At 48.6% G+C, this 14,582-nt stretch overlaps 1 protein-coding gene across 1 annotated transcript in view; it reads left to right on the top strand.

The window, feature by feature from the left end:
- CUNH1orf21 (chromosome unknown C1orf21 homolog) overlaps nucleotides 1-13,076 on the top strand; it is a 121,762-nt gene extending 108,686 nt beyond the window's left edge. The window contains exon 5 of the mRNA XM_036273639.1: nucleotides 12,284-13,076. Within this exon, the coding sequence (XP_036129532.1) occupies nucleotides 12,284-12,322 (39 nt within the window). The 3' untranslated portion in view covers nucleotides 12,323-13,076. The remainder of the gene's footprint in view (nucleotides 1-12,283) is intronic.
- Nucleotides 13,077-14,582: the final 1,506 nt, after the last annotated feature.

The raw sequence follows: 14,582 nt of genomic DNA, 5'->3' as shown, positions 1-14,582 counted from the left end.
TTAACAGCGTGGGTCTTGCTCCAGCAAATCCTTTTCTGGGGTACCGCTGTCTCCTTGCAGGTAGATTATGAGATTAGGAGACTTTCCAGCAGGTTGACCCACCTCACTCCTGTGTGGTATAAAGATGTTAAGGAATTCGATTTGCGTGAACATGTGCAGAGCCAGCTTTGGAGCTATGACTTCAGAATGAGTCAGTGACTCGGTTCGGTCAGCCTGGGTACAGCCGAATCTCTCTATTTTGTTTTCCTGTTTGAAGGATTCACTCTTTTTTAATTCTTGCAGATTTTTTTAAAGCCTGCTTTTAGAAATATTTATTGACACCCGCTTCAAAATGCCTGTAACAACAGCAAAAAGATAGGAGAGGGAATTATTCCCCCTCCCGCCATAATCATCAAAATGATAAGACTGATTTCTTTGATTCATTTAACAAGCTTAACCGAAATGTGTTCTTTGATCCCAGACATGAGGAATTGGGATACTAAGCAATTATCTTATCCAATTTACCTCCATCTTTTTAAACTACCACCAAACAGATCCTCTGTAGCAAAGAATGAGACATGCCCATTTATGTCAGCTGGGAAGGAATTTTGAAGTTCGGTATGTTTCTAAAAAATTTTATTCTGCAATATCTTATCATTTGTGAGACACTTATTCCTCTCTTTGAAATTCTGTTGAGTGGAGACGTATTCAGCTCCATCCCTTACAGAAAGCTTTTTTGGAGAAGACACTTCAAGGCTGTCCTTATTTTAATCCCATTTTGCTAAAAGAGGGAAACCAAAATACTCAAAATTGGTTGTTGGTGGTTTGGAGGTTTGCTCATACCCTGCTTCCTTTCTAAACAAATTAAAAACAGACACAAGGAGCCAGCTGAGTCTCCTGGGTCAGTACCCACCTTATCAATAAGCCTATGATTCCTACATGCAGAGCTTCCCGTAAATGAGTTTGAATGTATTTGCAACACTTAAAACATCACAAGGATCCGTAGCCAGAATATGTAAAGAAGTCCTATTAATACAAACCAATAAAAACCTTCAGTTAAACTTACGGGTCTGTAGCATTGAAATTCTCTTACATGTATACAGTAAAGTTTACTGAAGCATTCTGTGTTCGGTAGCAAAACCAAAACAAACCAAACCACCAGCAGAAACAGCCGTAGTGTCTAAGGATAGAGGAATGAGTGAATAAAAAGCCTCTGTATTCCTACACTATGATACTATGCAGACGTTAAAGAAATTAACAATTATAGATCTCAAATCATATTAGTAAATGAGCAGAGGAATATGCAGAATGATAAAAATTGTATGGTATACAAATTTTAAAACACAAAAATACCATACACTGTTTATAGGTGGACATTCAACACATAGTTATTAAGCACCAGCTGCATACCGGTCACTGATATACAGACACCACACACAGGCATGCATACATAGTATGGTATATTTTTACATGATTTATTTATAAGCGACCTCTGTTACGTGTTTTAACCATTCATACACACCTGGAGTATAATTTACTTGATGTAGAATGAAAATGCTTGAATGTTAAAGCATCAAACATGAGCCAGAAGGACACACGCCCAGCCCGGGGCCGCTGTGCCGCCTTGGGGTGCGGGCGGGGAATGAGGTGGTAGTTTCATTTGAACCCTTCCTGTTTCCAAGGGCTCCGGCGGCCGTGGCTACACAGTCGGCGTCCTCTGTTCGTTGCTGTTTGTTCCTACTGGGCGCTTGGCCAAATGAGTGACCACCCTGCATTTCATCAGCGCTTCACTAGACCGAACAGTCCCTCCGGGCAGTCGGTCCTGCTGGCCCAGGCCCGTCACGTTCCTCTGGGCCTCCCTCGGCTGTCACCCTCCCCCACTGCTCATTCCCGGGAGTCGTGTCCGGTTCTCGTGCCAGTGGAAACCTCAGGCTCCGTCCTGAAGCCCCGTGGACCCTGCTTTTCTTCCTCTTCTGGGGTGCAGCTCGGCCCCCTTAGTCAAGTCCCAGGGGAGGAGGAAGCCGCAGGGACGTGTTCTGCCCAGAGCACCCCCGCTGCCCAGCGGGCCTTCTTCCCTGGATCTGGCGGTTCGCTGCCCTCTGCCTTCTGGGGCAGGGTGGCCCGTCAGTGGCCGCCGCTCTCGTCCTGGCCCGAGGCTCATGCTCCCCATTCTGAGAGCAAAGAGGACGAGGAAAGGGAGCGCCCAGGCCCGGCGGTGTCGCCCCCCGTGTGGGAGGAAGGAAAGGAACGGACTTCTCACACCCTCTCCCCTCCGGCCTGCCAGCGAGGGGCAGTCAGGGGGCAGCCCCGACGTCCCCCACTCTCCACCGGGCCCTGGGCGTTGGAGGGGAGGGCCTGGGGAGGGCTGCTGGGTTCTCCCCTCTAACAAGAAAGCAGGTTCCCACGTGACTCCTGATCGTTCTCAGTTAAAAACTGTAAGGACCCCTGGCCAGTTTGGCTGAGCGGATAGAGCATCGGCCTGCGGTCCAGAGAGACCCGGGTTCGGTTCCCGCTAAGGGCACATATCTCGGTTACAGTTTGTCCCCGGCCCTGGTTGGTCGTGCAGGTGGTAGCCACTCGATGTGTCCCTTTCACGTCGATGTTTCTCTCTCTCTCTTCCTCTCTCTTCCTCCCACTCTATCTGAACGAAAAATGGAAAAGGTGTCCTCGGGTGAGGATAAAAACATTTTTAAAAACTTTAAGGAAAGGAGGTGTGTGCATAGTCTCCCCAAACCTCCCACCCTGTTCAGTATGAATTATAGGGTATAAGCAGTTCGTTCAGAATAAAGGGCTACAGGGTGTGTGGAAGGCACATCTTTGTCAAGAGGTGTATGGATTGAAATCCCCAACTTGCTAAAGCCATTGTCCCCAAGGAAGTGAACCCTGGACCCCTCAAGGCTCCAGCCCTGGACCCCAGGAGGCTCTAGTCTATCAGGTGGGATGTCCTGGCTTGGGGCTGAGGGACTGGTACTTAAACCTGAACTGTTACATCTGAGACTAGAATAATGAAGACATCCCTTTGAATGAAGCCCATCAAATGGTCTGGAAATCTTCCACAAATAACGCCTCAAAAATATTATGGTATATCTATTATCATTACGAGGAGTCAGTTACAACCAGGAAAACTTTTATGAGACAACGTTGAGTGAAAAAACGTAAAATTAAAGAACCACGTCTGTCCTAGATTGAGATGATATGAAAATGGCATATCGATGGAGGGAGATTTAAATGAAACCAGAACCCTCTTATTAGGAAGATGGATTATAAAACTTTTCATTTTAATTTTGATTCTGATTGATGGTTTTCCTGTTCGTAACATAAGAACAACTTTAGAAAATGACATTTGGGAGGAGACTTGTGCTGTTTGAGGACGAGGGCCAAACCCTGGCAGTGTTAGCCTCTGAACCCTGCCCAGTGTGGTCCCAGTGTCTGCGACAGCCCAGGGGCCCAAAAACCCAGGCCACATGTTGATATGGTGGGGAAAACAAAGAGCAGAATAATATCTTCTGGCGTGAAAATTATGTGAACTTCCAAATTCAGTGTCCACAAACATGATGTATTGGAACGAGGTTTATTGAGCCACGCTCATTTATTTTTATTTTATGTATTTATTTATTTTTTGCTTCTATCTGTGGCTGAGCTGCAGCAGGGACCCCATGGAATGCAAAGCCTAAAACGTTTACTGTTCGGCCCTTGGCAAAGGAAGGTGCCCCCGCCAGCTTGAGGACAGCAGTTCAGGAGGCCTAGAGACAGGGGCACCCCTGCTCCTCTGCACCCTCACCTCTTGACCTCCTCGTAGGCAGGAGGCGTCCTTGAAGTCATCTGGGCGCCAACATCCAATAAAGCTAGAGAACGAGGTGCCTTGCAGCTTCTAAAGTGTCCTCCCTTCGGACCGTAGAAGGAAGATTTGGGTTTAGGGAACGCTTCTCGGGGCTTAGCGAATCCTTACCCTCTCTTGGAAATGAAAAGCCTCCGTGCACTGGAATTGTCGTCACTGCTGCTGTTACTCTGGGGACCCTTCCCAGGTACCGTCAGAGGAACAGCTGGAGGCTGTCACTCCTGCTCATGATAAACCGAGACCCTCCTCCAACTGAAATGATAACGGATACGTCTAATTAGAATAAAGCCTATTAGAAACAGAGGCGGTCGTTAATGCCTCAATTGATTTTTCTGATGAAGTACGTCGGGGGAGGAGACTTTACCGGCACAGCTAATTATTTTTTATTTTCTCCGGCACTAGTTGTGAATTGATGTTGGACTGTAGATGCTGTGGGAAAGTGCCCCAAGTGGCGGGTCAATGCAACGTCCAGGCCTGGGGAGGGGGACGGAGCACCTGCTTCTGGCCTCAGCCCCACAGGGGGACTGAAGAGCAGCCCCTCGGGGTGTCCTCTGTTCCACCTTCCCACCCCTCCCTGCCTCCTCCTCCTCATCTTTGTTTTTTTTTTAATTTTTTTTTTATCATCACCTGAGGACATTTTTCCATTTTTTATTCAGATAGAGCGGGAAGGAGAGAGAGGAAGAGAGAGAATCATCGATGTGAAAGGGACACATCGAGTGGCTGCCACCCACACGACTCAACCAGAGCCAGGGACAAACTGCAGCCAAGGTACATGCCCTTAGCGGGAACCAAACCCGGGTCTCTCTGGACCGCAGGCTGACGCTCTAACCGCTGATCCAAACTGGCCAGGGCATCCTCCTCATCTTTGTTCTGGAATCTAGCTCTTGGTTCCCAGATGCTCAGGTGGTGGGATGCATCTCTCCTGCCTGTATTCCTGGTCCAGGGCAGAACTTAATGTCCAGATGCTCAGAGAAACTTGTGTCCGAGGTTGTCATCGGAGGGTGATACGTGAAAGGAAAGGTGGGGGGAGGGGTGTTACATGGGCAGAGACAGGAGACGGCCCATTAAATTTCTGCACCAAAATGCCGATGCGGCAATTGGGTTTCATCACTCGAGATGCTCTCTGGTGCTTGGAGAGCTGGTCCTTCGCACAGCGCAGGGTGGAAGCCGATGCAGGACACATCACTGAGTCGAGAAACTGAGTCAGGAAACCCACAGTTAGGAGGAGGGAGGAGGAGGACGAATCACGGCCAGGAAGCAGACAGTAGGTGGGAGAATCAAAATAACGCACAGGCCAGAAACTAGTGGGTGTTCCCAGCATCATCCCGAAAAGTGAAGGAGAGGAGGATGGGTTCCTCAGTCACTCAGTCACCAGTCACGAGCCTGCTTGGTGATGAGTATCACAACTCCCTTCCAGCAGAAATGAGCGCCGTTTCAACAGACTTCTAGAATGAGCCTTGTTTCTAAAAATTCATGTTCTTTCACCAAACATGAGAGTCTTGACTGGAATATTTTGTTTCTGGCCCCATTAGAGTATGTGTGAGGTTCTTTACTTTTTTAATTGATTTGAGAGAGAGAGGGACACCAGTTTGTTGTTCCCCTTATTTATGCATTCACTGGTTGATTCTTGTATGTGCCCTGACCTGGGATCGAACCAGCACCGTGGTTTATTGGGAGGATGCTCTCACCAACTCAGCTACCCGTCCAGGGCTGCGTGTGAGGTTCTCAGAATTTTGTCCCAACAGCAGAAGACTGAGTTGAAGACGCCTGACTCAATATTGCGGGGAGGAAACTGGACGTGGTTCCAAATGGGGTTTACATAGGGGTCATTTACGTAAATAGAAGTGGTGAACAATGGACCGTGGGGGTGTTTTCCACTTTTGCTTCCCCTGCTTGTAGTCTGCCTCTCCTAAGCTCCAGGCCAACCTCGTTCCAGTCTGTGCCGTCTCCGCTGATACGTACTCGTTATCAATCGCATTGCTAAACAAGGCTGCTTGTTCCAGCATGATCTGCAACATGTTGACAATTCGCTTCACTTGTGAAAGTCCCAGGACACCTCCTGTATCATGTCATTCAACGGCCTCCATCCCTACATACACACACACACACACACAGCACTACCTCCCTCCAGACTCCTTTGTAATCATAACCATTGTGATAGAGGCCATTAGGTATCAAAAAAGACATGTTGGCTAAACTTACTATAAAATGTGGTGGTGGGCCCTGGCCGGTTTGGCTCAGCGGTTAGAGCGTCGGCCTGTGGTCTGGAGAGACCCGAGTTCGATTCCCGCTAAGGGCATGTACCTCGGTTGCAGTTTGTCCCCGGCCCTGGTTGGGTCGTGTGGGTGGCAGCCACTCAATGTGTCCCTTTCACGTTGATGTTTCTCTCTCTCTCTCTCCCTCCCACTCTATCTTTTTATTCTGTTGCACTGGTTTCTGACATGCCCAGTTTCATTTTCACATGTTACATGTGCTCCTCTTATTTTCCTTGCGATCTTCCCTATTTCTTTGAGGCTGTTATCTCCCTCTCCAGAGCCCTGACAGAGGTTCAGTTTTATATTCTGTCCTGTTGTTGCTAAGATTTAGCATATTGATTGTTTTGGACTCTGATGTTACTGGTGATTCCCTTTGCCAGATACTTAATTTTTACATATCTTGGGTTATGTCTCTGGGATATTTTATTCTGTGTTGGTACTTTTTGATGGGTCTGTTTAAAAAAATAACTGCAGCCCTGGCCGGTTTGGCTCAGCGATTGGAGCGTCGGCCCGCGGACCAGAGAGTCCTGGGTTTGGTTCCCGCTAAGGGCACATACCTTGGTTGCGGTTTGTCCCCGGTCCTGGTTGGGGTCATGTGGGTGGTGACCACTTGGTGTGTCTCTCTCGCATCGATATTTCTTTCTCTCTCTCTCTCTCCCACTCTCTGAAGATAAATGCAAAAATGTCCTTGGGTGAGGATAAAAAAATTTAAAAATAACCGCTATAAGACTGGAAAACCACATTATTCGCAGGCAGTGGGCTGAGGGATGCTGGGAAGACCTATCCTCTGAGTCCAAAGGACCAGACTAAGCCGTGCCGTGGGCAGAGGCAGGGTCTGGGCTCCGCTGTTGAGCAGTTTCACGGCAGCTTGGAAAAGTATCTCCCGTGTTCCAGCCGAAAAAAGACGTTTCCCTGCCTGGCACGTGGTACATGGAGGCCTGTCCTACATTAGATGTAAGGTCGGAGAGGAAAACCTTAGCTCCCCTTCCAACTCCAAAATTTTAGCTCTCTCTAGATATGTTTCATCGTGTCCTTTCTCATCGAGCATCTAACGTGTCTGAGTCCTGAGGATGCAACAGTGTATAGAACAGTTCTGCCCACTCGTTGCTTCTATTCAAGAGGGAAGACAGCCAATTAAGAAGTGAATTCATGTATTAATAATGCCAGGTAATGACAAGTAATATAAATACAAATGAAGCAGAGTAGGAGTGCTGTTGGTCTAGGGTGCCCAGGGAAGACAGCGAGGTGGCATTTGAGCAGAGATTCAGAAAATGAAAAGTGCTGGCTGCAGGTGGGCTGGGGACAAGGGCAGCTGGCCAGGACGGAGGGACAGGCAAGCTCCCAGGCCCTGAGGTACAGGGCTTGACCAAGGGCCTGAATGTAACTGATTGATCCAGCTATGGGCCGAATTTCTCACTTAAGCAGTTTATGAACTATTAGATCTATTGATCTCATTTTTCAATATCATCTTAAGGGCTGTAATTTATTAAGTGCCTACCATGTGCCAAGCTTTGTTAAACACCTTATGTATTTTACTTCTAATTCCCACAACAACACTGCAAGTTAGGTCTTACCATTTCCATTTTATTTAGTTAGTTAGTTCATCCTCACCTGAGGATATTTTTCCATTAATTTTTAGATAGAATGGAAGGGAGGGAGGGAGAGAGAGAGAGAGAGAAACGTTGATGTGAGAGAGACACAATTGGTTGCCTCCCGCATGACCCTGACTGGGGCCAGGGATTGAACCTGCAGCCCAGGTTACGTGCCCTTGATCGGGAATCAAACTCACAACCCTCTGGTCCGTGGGCCAACCTCTACCCATTGAGCCAAACCTTCCAGGGCTTAACCATCCCCATTTTAAAGATGGGAAAACTGAGGCTCAGTGCTCCCTCTCAGCACTTTTCTTCTAGCTCTAAACTACTCCAGTGGGAAAATACACAGTTCCCAGTTGACTGTTATATGCCTGAGGGGTATGTATCAGGCCCAGTGCACACTTGCCCACAAGAATGTACTAAAGACCAATAGGATCAAATCGCACCTGGAACCTCACGGCCAGTCCCAGACTGTTGGAACGTGACTTGAGGAGGACAGTCCTTATCTGAAGTCACTCTTCGAGCAACTTCTCTGCACTTGCAGAATTTAAAACTAGGACAATGCCCTTTCCTTTGCTTCTCCTTCATATCCCTACTTCTTAGCCCAGCCATTTCAACAAACAAGAGCTTTTACCCAAGAACCTGGGAGATGTATGTTCTGAGTTGACATAAAAACTTCCTTAAGTTCCCAAGAAAGTAGTGCAGACCACGGCAGAGGGGAGGAGCAGCATGGGCAGAGAAATTCCAGGAAGCAAAAGCTGCGATGCTTTTGTGTCTGCACCAGAATGCCCACGTGGTTCCTCCAACAACCCATCCTTGTCAGTATCATCGGGCATTTCCGGTCCTCCAGCTTGTGGGGTCCTGGGAGGGACCAGGCTCTCTGTGGCTTCCAGTGCGGCGTTGGCACAAGGGCGGAATTGTGCCCGACAGTCCCTCATTCCAACTGCGTAGAGCAAGCGTCTCGACAAAGACTTCCATTTATTTTCGTCCCTTTGCGGGGAAGGGGCGTGCTTCAGCTCCGAGAATGGCAGTGTGGCTCCCAAACCCAGCTGCTCCCACTTCCTGCCTCTGACAGCCGAAGGTTCCAAGGTGCTCTTTAAACATTTCAGTGAGATACGAAGCCACGCTGCAGACGCCAGCTCCCTGCCCTGCCCGCCGGGGCTGGTGTGCAGGGGGGCACCAGGTGAGGCTGAGATGAGGCCACTCAAGTAGCAGCTCTGTCACGTCCCCGTTTCTTGAAATGACACCGGCCCTCTGGGAGCTCATACTCTTGATGATTTTGATTTCCAAGTTTTCTGTGTATAAAATGTCTGGTTCTCAGAGCGGCTGACAGGTGATCATAACAAAAAGGAAACTGATTTGAATTTGGTTACCAACTTACTATAGTTGAGGGGGGAAAGGCAAGGATGACCCTGGGCTCTGGGCTCATCTGAGGTTTGCCCACAAATCACAGGGCACTACTCCCTCCCTGCAGGGTTGGTCCTGGTCGGTGTGAACACCGGTGAAATAATGTCTGTGAAGCAACGCATGCAGTTTTCCGTCTCCTCCTCATAGTAATGTTAGTCATTTCATAGGAACAGATGCTTGGGAAATGAGTTGCGGTTTTGAGTTTACACAGTTTGTACAGATTTGTTCCTCTAAGGGAGCATTTGCTTATGGTCACAGTCAACCTGGAGGGTCTGACATGCGCCTTCTGCTTCATAACCCTGTAACTCATTTCCGGAGTCGGAGACCCGGCTTTGTCAGCGAGTGCCCCAGTTCACGTGTGTCTGTCTGTCTGTCTGTCTGTCATCGGGTCCACGTCTTCCTTGTGGGTGAGGTACCCTCTGAACCCCACACTGGCCAGCTGGGCCTTCACTTTGATGTGAGGCCTCATTTAGACGGAAGAAGGGAAGGGACTTAGGTGTCTGTCATAGAAGCTTGATTCGAAATCATGAACTTCTGGCCTGTCTCGGGTGCGAGGCTGAGGTGGGAGGAAGTGACACCTGTCAGATCATGATTTGTGACCGCAGTCCTCACCTGTCAGCCCCGAGGAAGGAGGTCTCTATTCCTCTGCCAGGGGCTGGACGAGGTTTAAGTATGGTAATAAGAGCAGCAGCTAATATGTATTGACTACCTGCCAGACACTATACTTTTTCCATTTAATCCTGATCACAACCCTACAAGGCAAAGACTATGATTATCCCCGGGAAACCAACGCCCAGTAATTTGCCTGATGTCATACAACAGTGTGTGTGTCCACTGGGTATGTCCTCTGGCCTTTCTTCATGAAAACTCCCGCGCCCCGCGTTTCCCCCCAGCCAGACACCCCGTGTCCCCTCCGCATCCCCCGGGCCCCGTGAGCTATGGTGTGGGGAGCGCCACCAGGTCAGAGGGCATCACAGTGTCTCTAACATCAAGTTGCTGTGTTCGATGTGTCCTGTTTCCACCCTGGAGAACGACTCCCAACGGTCAGGGGCCACGAGGTTCTCCTCTCTAACTCTCCCGCACGTGGCCCGAGAGTGTCTCCTGAGTGGTCCGGGCCAAGGCCAGGGACGGGTCACCATTTGCTTGGGACGCGTCACCAGGGAGCCGGTCAGTGTGGGGGGACTGCTGAGCACACATGGCTGTTCTCGGGAAGGCTGTCGCCCAGTGTCTCTGTCCAGGAGGCGTTTTTACGCAGCAAGTAGAACAAGTCTGCAGACAACACTGGAGCCAGACACTCGCGAGGAACTGGGAGAGCGGGCAGTCGGAGAGCGGAGGAAACTCAAACATGCTAATAAGCGCATGGCAGTCACAGAGGGCAGCCATCTGGAGGCATTTCGGCTCGGAACAGGCACCCCCTGGCGACTTCGTTGTGTGGTCGCATTTTTTAATTTACCAAATGTGTGCATATGCATGCACACACACACACACACACACACACAACATGTATGACTTCTGTGCCAGGCAGTGGTCAATCACTTTACTACTATTAACTCGTTCAATCTTCAGCAAGCATGTGAAGTAGGTCCTGTTGTTCTCTTCATTTTACAGGTGGGGAGACAGACACAGAGAGGTAACTAATCGAGATCCCAGAGCTAGTAAGTCAGAGCCAGGAGCACTCTCAGCCCAATGGTACAATAATTCATCACAACGACACTTAAATATGAGGTGGAGGTGAAATAGTCCCAATGTGCAGATATTGAGACAAAGAAACATGCAATGCATTTGATAGTTTTATACAAAATTGTTAAGTTTTAGATATTTTTAAGAATAAGTTCCACTAATTTAGAAAATTCTGTTTTTAAAGGAATATTTTCCCCCAAATTGGAACACGCAGTATGCTTTTTTTTTTTTTAATCCTCACTTGAGGATATTTCCCCATTACTTTTTCAGATCGAGAGGGAGGGAGGGAGGGAGGGATCAAACAGCAACCGAGGTACGTGCCCTTGACTGGAATCGAACCTGAGACTCTTGGGTCCACAGGCCAATGATCTAACCACTGAGCCAAACTGGCCAGGGCGAAACATGCAGTGTGTATTTTAAAAGAAGAAGTTCAAAGAACGCAGACGGTATCAATGGTGACTTTTACAAAGCCCTTGTGCGCGACACTGGGATGCGGGCAGACGTTTTGTTCCTGTGATGGATTGCAGACCAGGGAGCCATGTGCTTTGACCGAGGCAGCCCAGCCCAGTGAGGTCTAGAGCTTAAATCCCAGTCGTAGCGGCACCTTCACAGAGTACATGCCCTGCTGGGGAGAAGGTGGAATATATTCCAAAGTAAGGGCTGTGGAGTCCATAAGCCTTCGAGTGACCTGCTTTGCCAGCCGGTGAATCAGAGCAGTTTCGCCTTTCTTGTGCATCCCACACACACCAAACACAGTCCTAAGATATGTTACAGTCCCTTGTTTGAGTTTTTTAAAATCCTGTCTTAGTTGAGAGTAGATTAGAACTAAGACATCCCTGGGTAATTCCATCCCCGTCTGTCAAATTGTAAATTCTGGGCATGGAGATGTAGCCATAAAACGTGAGCAGCCCTGGCCCCAGCACAAAGCTGCTGGTTCATTGTTCATTTGAGTTTCTCTCGTTTATGAGAAATTGATCTCCTGAATGGATCATCCTCGTGGTGATCTTCTGGTGAAAAGCTGAGTCTTGTATGTACCTAGTATAAGTTCTTAGCAATATAAAGTAAGGGATGCCCAGCCGATGTGGCTCAGTGGTTGAGCATCAACCCATGCACCAAGAGGTCGCCAGTTCGATTCCCGGTCAGGGCACATGCCCAGGTTGTGGGCCTGATCCCCAGTGGGGGGCATGCAGGAGGCAGCCAATCTATGTTCTCGTTCATCAATGTTTCTATCTCTCTCTCCTTCTCCCTTCCTCTCCCTCTAAAAATCAATAAAGAAAAAAAAAATTTAAATAAATAAATAAAAATAAAGTAAGGGCTTATTTGGGGCTTGGTAAAACTTCCATGCTTAGAGGTCGATACAGTTTATAAAGCAAGTATTTGTGATGTGTCTATCCTGTGCCCAGTGGTCACTGATGAAAATCTGGGTTTTGGTGTGAAGAGACATGTGCTGAGAGAACATTGATACGAGTCACTGTCCCAGGCTCTGCTTTGAATTTCTCATTCACATGTGACTTTTTCCTTTCCCCCTCCAGGGTCGAGATTACTGCTCGGAAGAAGAGGACATCACATAGCACCCATCTTCCACTCACCCCAGGAGCTACTACTGTGTAAATAGGTTGCACCCAGTTGAAATCTTTGCAGAGGTCGGTCCTCCTCAAGGAGCAGCGCCATAGGAAAGGATCGTTCCATATCGTATGCCCCATTCAGTTACAGTGTTTCCTAATGAACTTGCAGAGGGATATTGCTAAAAACAAACAACACAACTGTCATTGAACTTTCTTTGTTGCTGCTAGTTAAAACTTGTTGCAACTTCTCACTTCTCTTGTGTCCAGGTGTGCAGCAAAACTCTGCGATTTCACCTTAAAGATACCGTTTGTTTTACAGAGGCTCTCCAACCTATTTTCTATAAGATGAGGTAGTGGTGAAGTCAGATATCAAACTTCTATTCTAGAGCGGTCCGCTTCTCCGCGCTTCCTTCCCCCTCTCCTTCCTTCTTCCCTGTCTCTCCCAGAGCGGTTCAGAGCCTTGCTTCTCACGGGCCATGTTGCGCTTTGGAGGTGGGGTGGTTGCTATGGCAAGCCTCGTTTCTCTGCCAAGAAGAAGTAGAGAAGCTCTTACTGATTAAACGCATGTTGTGACCTGAGTCCTGGAAGTGACCCGGGTGTGCGCAGCAGGGTGTCATGTATCGGGTGACCGAATCAAGGATTAAGCTTGCAACGTTGGCTTTGCTCGGATGCAGACGGGGGGGTGTGATCACAATCATTTCAAATCCCTCTTCCCCACTTTTTTTTTTTCTAAGAAAATAAACATTTTACTGTTTTTATGTATCCTTGTCTTCTCCCATTCATCCAGTTCAGTGTTTTACGATGATCCTGGGTGTGGAAGATGAGCCCTCCTTTGCAATGTCACCGATGATTGACCTAAAGGCTCCCTACCCTCCCAGGAATAATCTACCAGGCATTAGCTGGGCAGCAAGTGATCAGAAGAGATGAGGGGACACCCCAGGACATGTTAGCAGGGCCCGGAACCACCCTGTTACCTTCATTTTATTAACAAATAAAGCATCCTCTTTCCTGATTCTCTCCCTTCACTGGGCCGGAGCCCTGGCTAACAGTGCGAAGTGTTTCCCTCCCTGGAAACCTAGCACCTTCATACTGGTTCCGAAGTCTGGAAAGCCGATGCCCCGGGGCAGTCGTGGGGAGCATTAACTGTGGGTTCGGTAGAGTTTATTTTTCCATATTATATGAAGAGAATGACCTCTTCCCAAAGACAGAAGTAATATTTTTAACAAATGTTGTCACAAGTAAATAGCCATCCAAAGGAGAAAATAACTTTTGTATTTTTTTAACGCATTTGATAGCTTTGAGGAGGGTTGTCTTTGTTACTTTCTGGGGAGGGTACCCTATTCAATGCCACGCCGGCAGTCCGCGTTCGGGGTCGCCCCACAAAAACGCGAAGGAGCAGTCTGCTCCTCCCTGTGGGGGTTGTGAATGTCAAGGGCCTGGCCATCGGCCTCACTGCTGCCCCCCAAAGGCGGGTAGTGCGTATGACCTGGGAGTCAAAGATCGCCTACCATGGGGATAGAAGAAGCTGAATTTGCTCTTGCTGAGAAGATGAGCCTTTAAAATGCACCACGTACGTCACTGCTGGCACCACGGACGAGCTGATGGTGAGATGCCTCATCTCCTCGCGGACCCAGGGCACAAAAGGGGCAGGAAGGAAACTCCATCCAGAGCTAGAAAAAGCGGACTCGAATGTTAGCAACAAAAGCCCTTCATTCTCTCGGCCAGCAGCAGCTATTCTGGGCAGCAGCTGCGGTTGTTACATGAGCAGCCGCCAAAATGTAAGGCTTTTTATCCTGCTTCAAGCAGAAAAATGCCGGGAGAGTCGAGTCACCCAGGGTTTTCAGTTCCCGCCCTTTGTATGGTTTTGGCCAAGGGACTAAAATAGTTTTGCTCAACTGGAAACGAATGGCTAAGCCCTGAGCTTCACCTTGTCCACGGGGGACTCTGTTCGCTGCTCTGCCGATGACCTTGTCCTGGATTCCTTGTCCCTGTGAAGCACACGCCGGGCGTCCTCCAGGTCACTCCCTCTGGATATCTCAGGGAGTGTCTTCCCTGCAAATCACCGCCTTCTGCCCGAAGGTGGAAGACGCTCCTGTCAATTTTCTTACAGTCATGTTTAACACTCTGACATGACCACAGGTCTGCAGCACCGGGTGTTTCTTGGGAACCTGACTTCTGAGTTTTGTAAGACCGGAAACTGGTTCACGTGAAACAGGGACTTTTCACCTGGAGGTCTGCCTTCTGGCTCCACCTCCCGCGACCCCTG

The sequence above is a fragment of the Molossus molossus genome, unplaced genomic scaffold (assembly GCF_014108415.1).
Source record: "Molossus molossus isolate mMolMol1 unplaced genomic scaffold, mMolMol1.p scaffold_m16_p_20, whole genome shotgun sequence".
Classification (NCBI taxonomy): Eukaryota; Metazoa; Chordata; class Mammalia; order Chiroptera; family Molossidae; genus Molossus; species Molossus molossus.
This window is presented reverse-complemented; position numbering and strand designations above follow the sequence as displayed.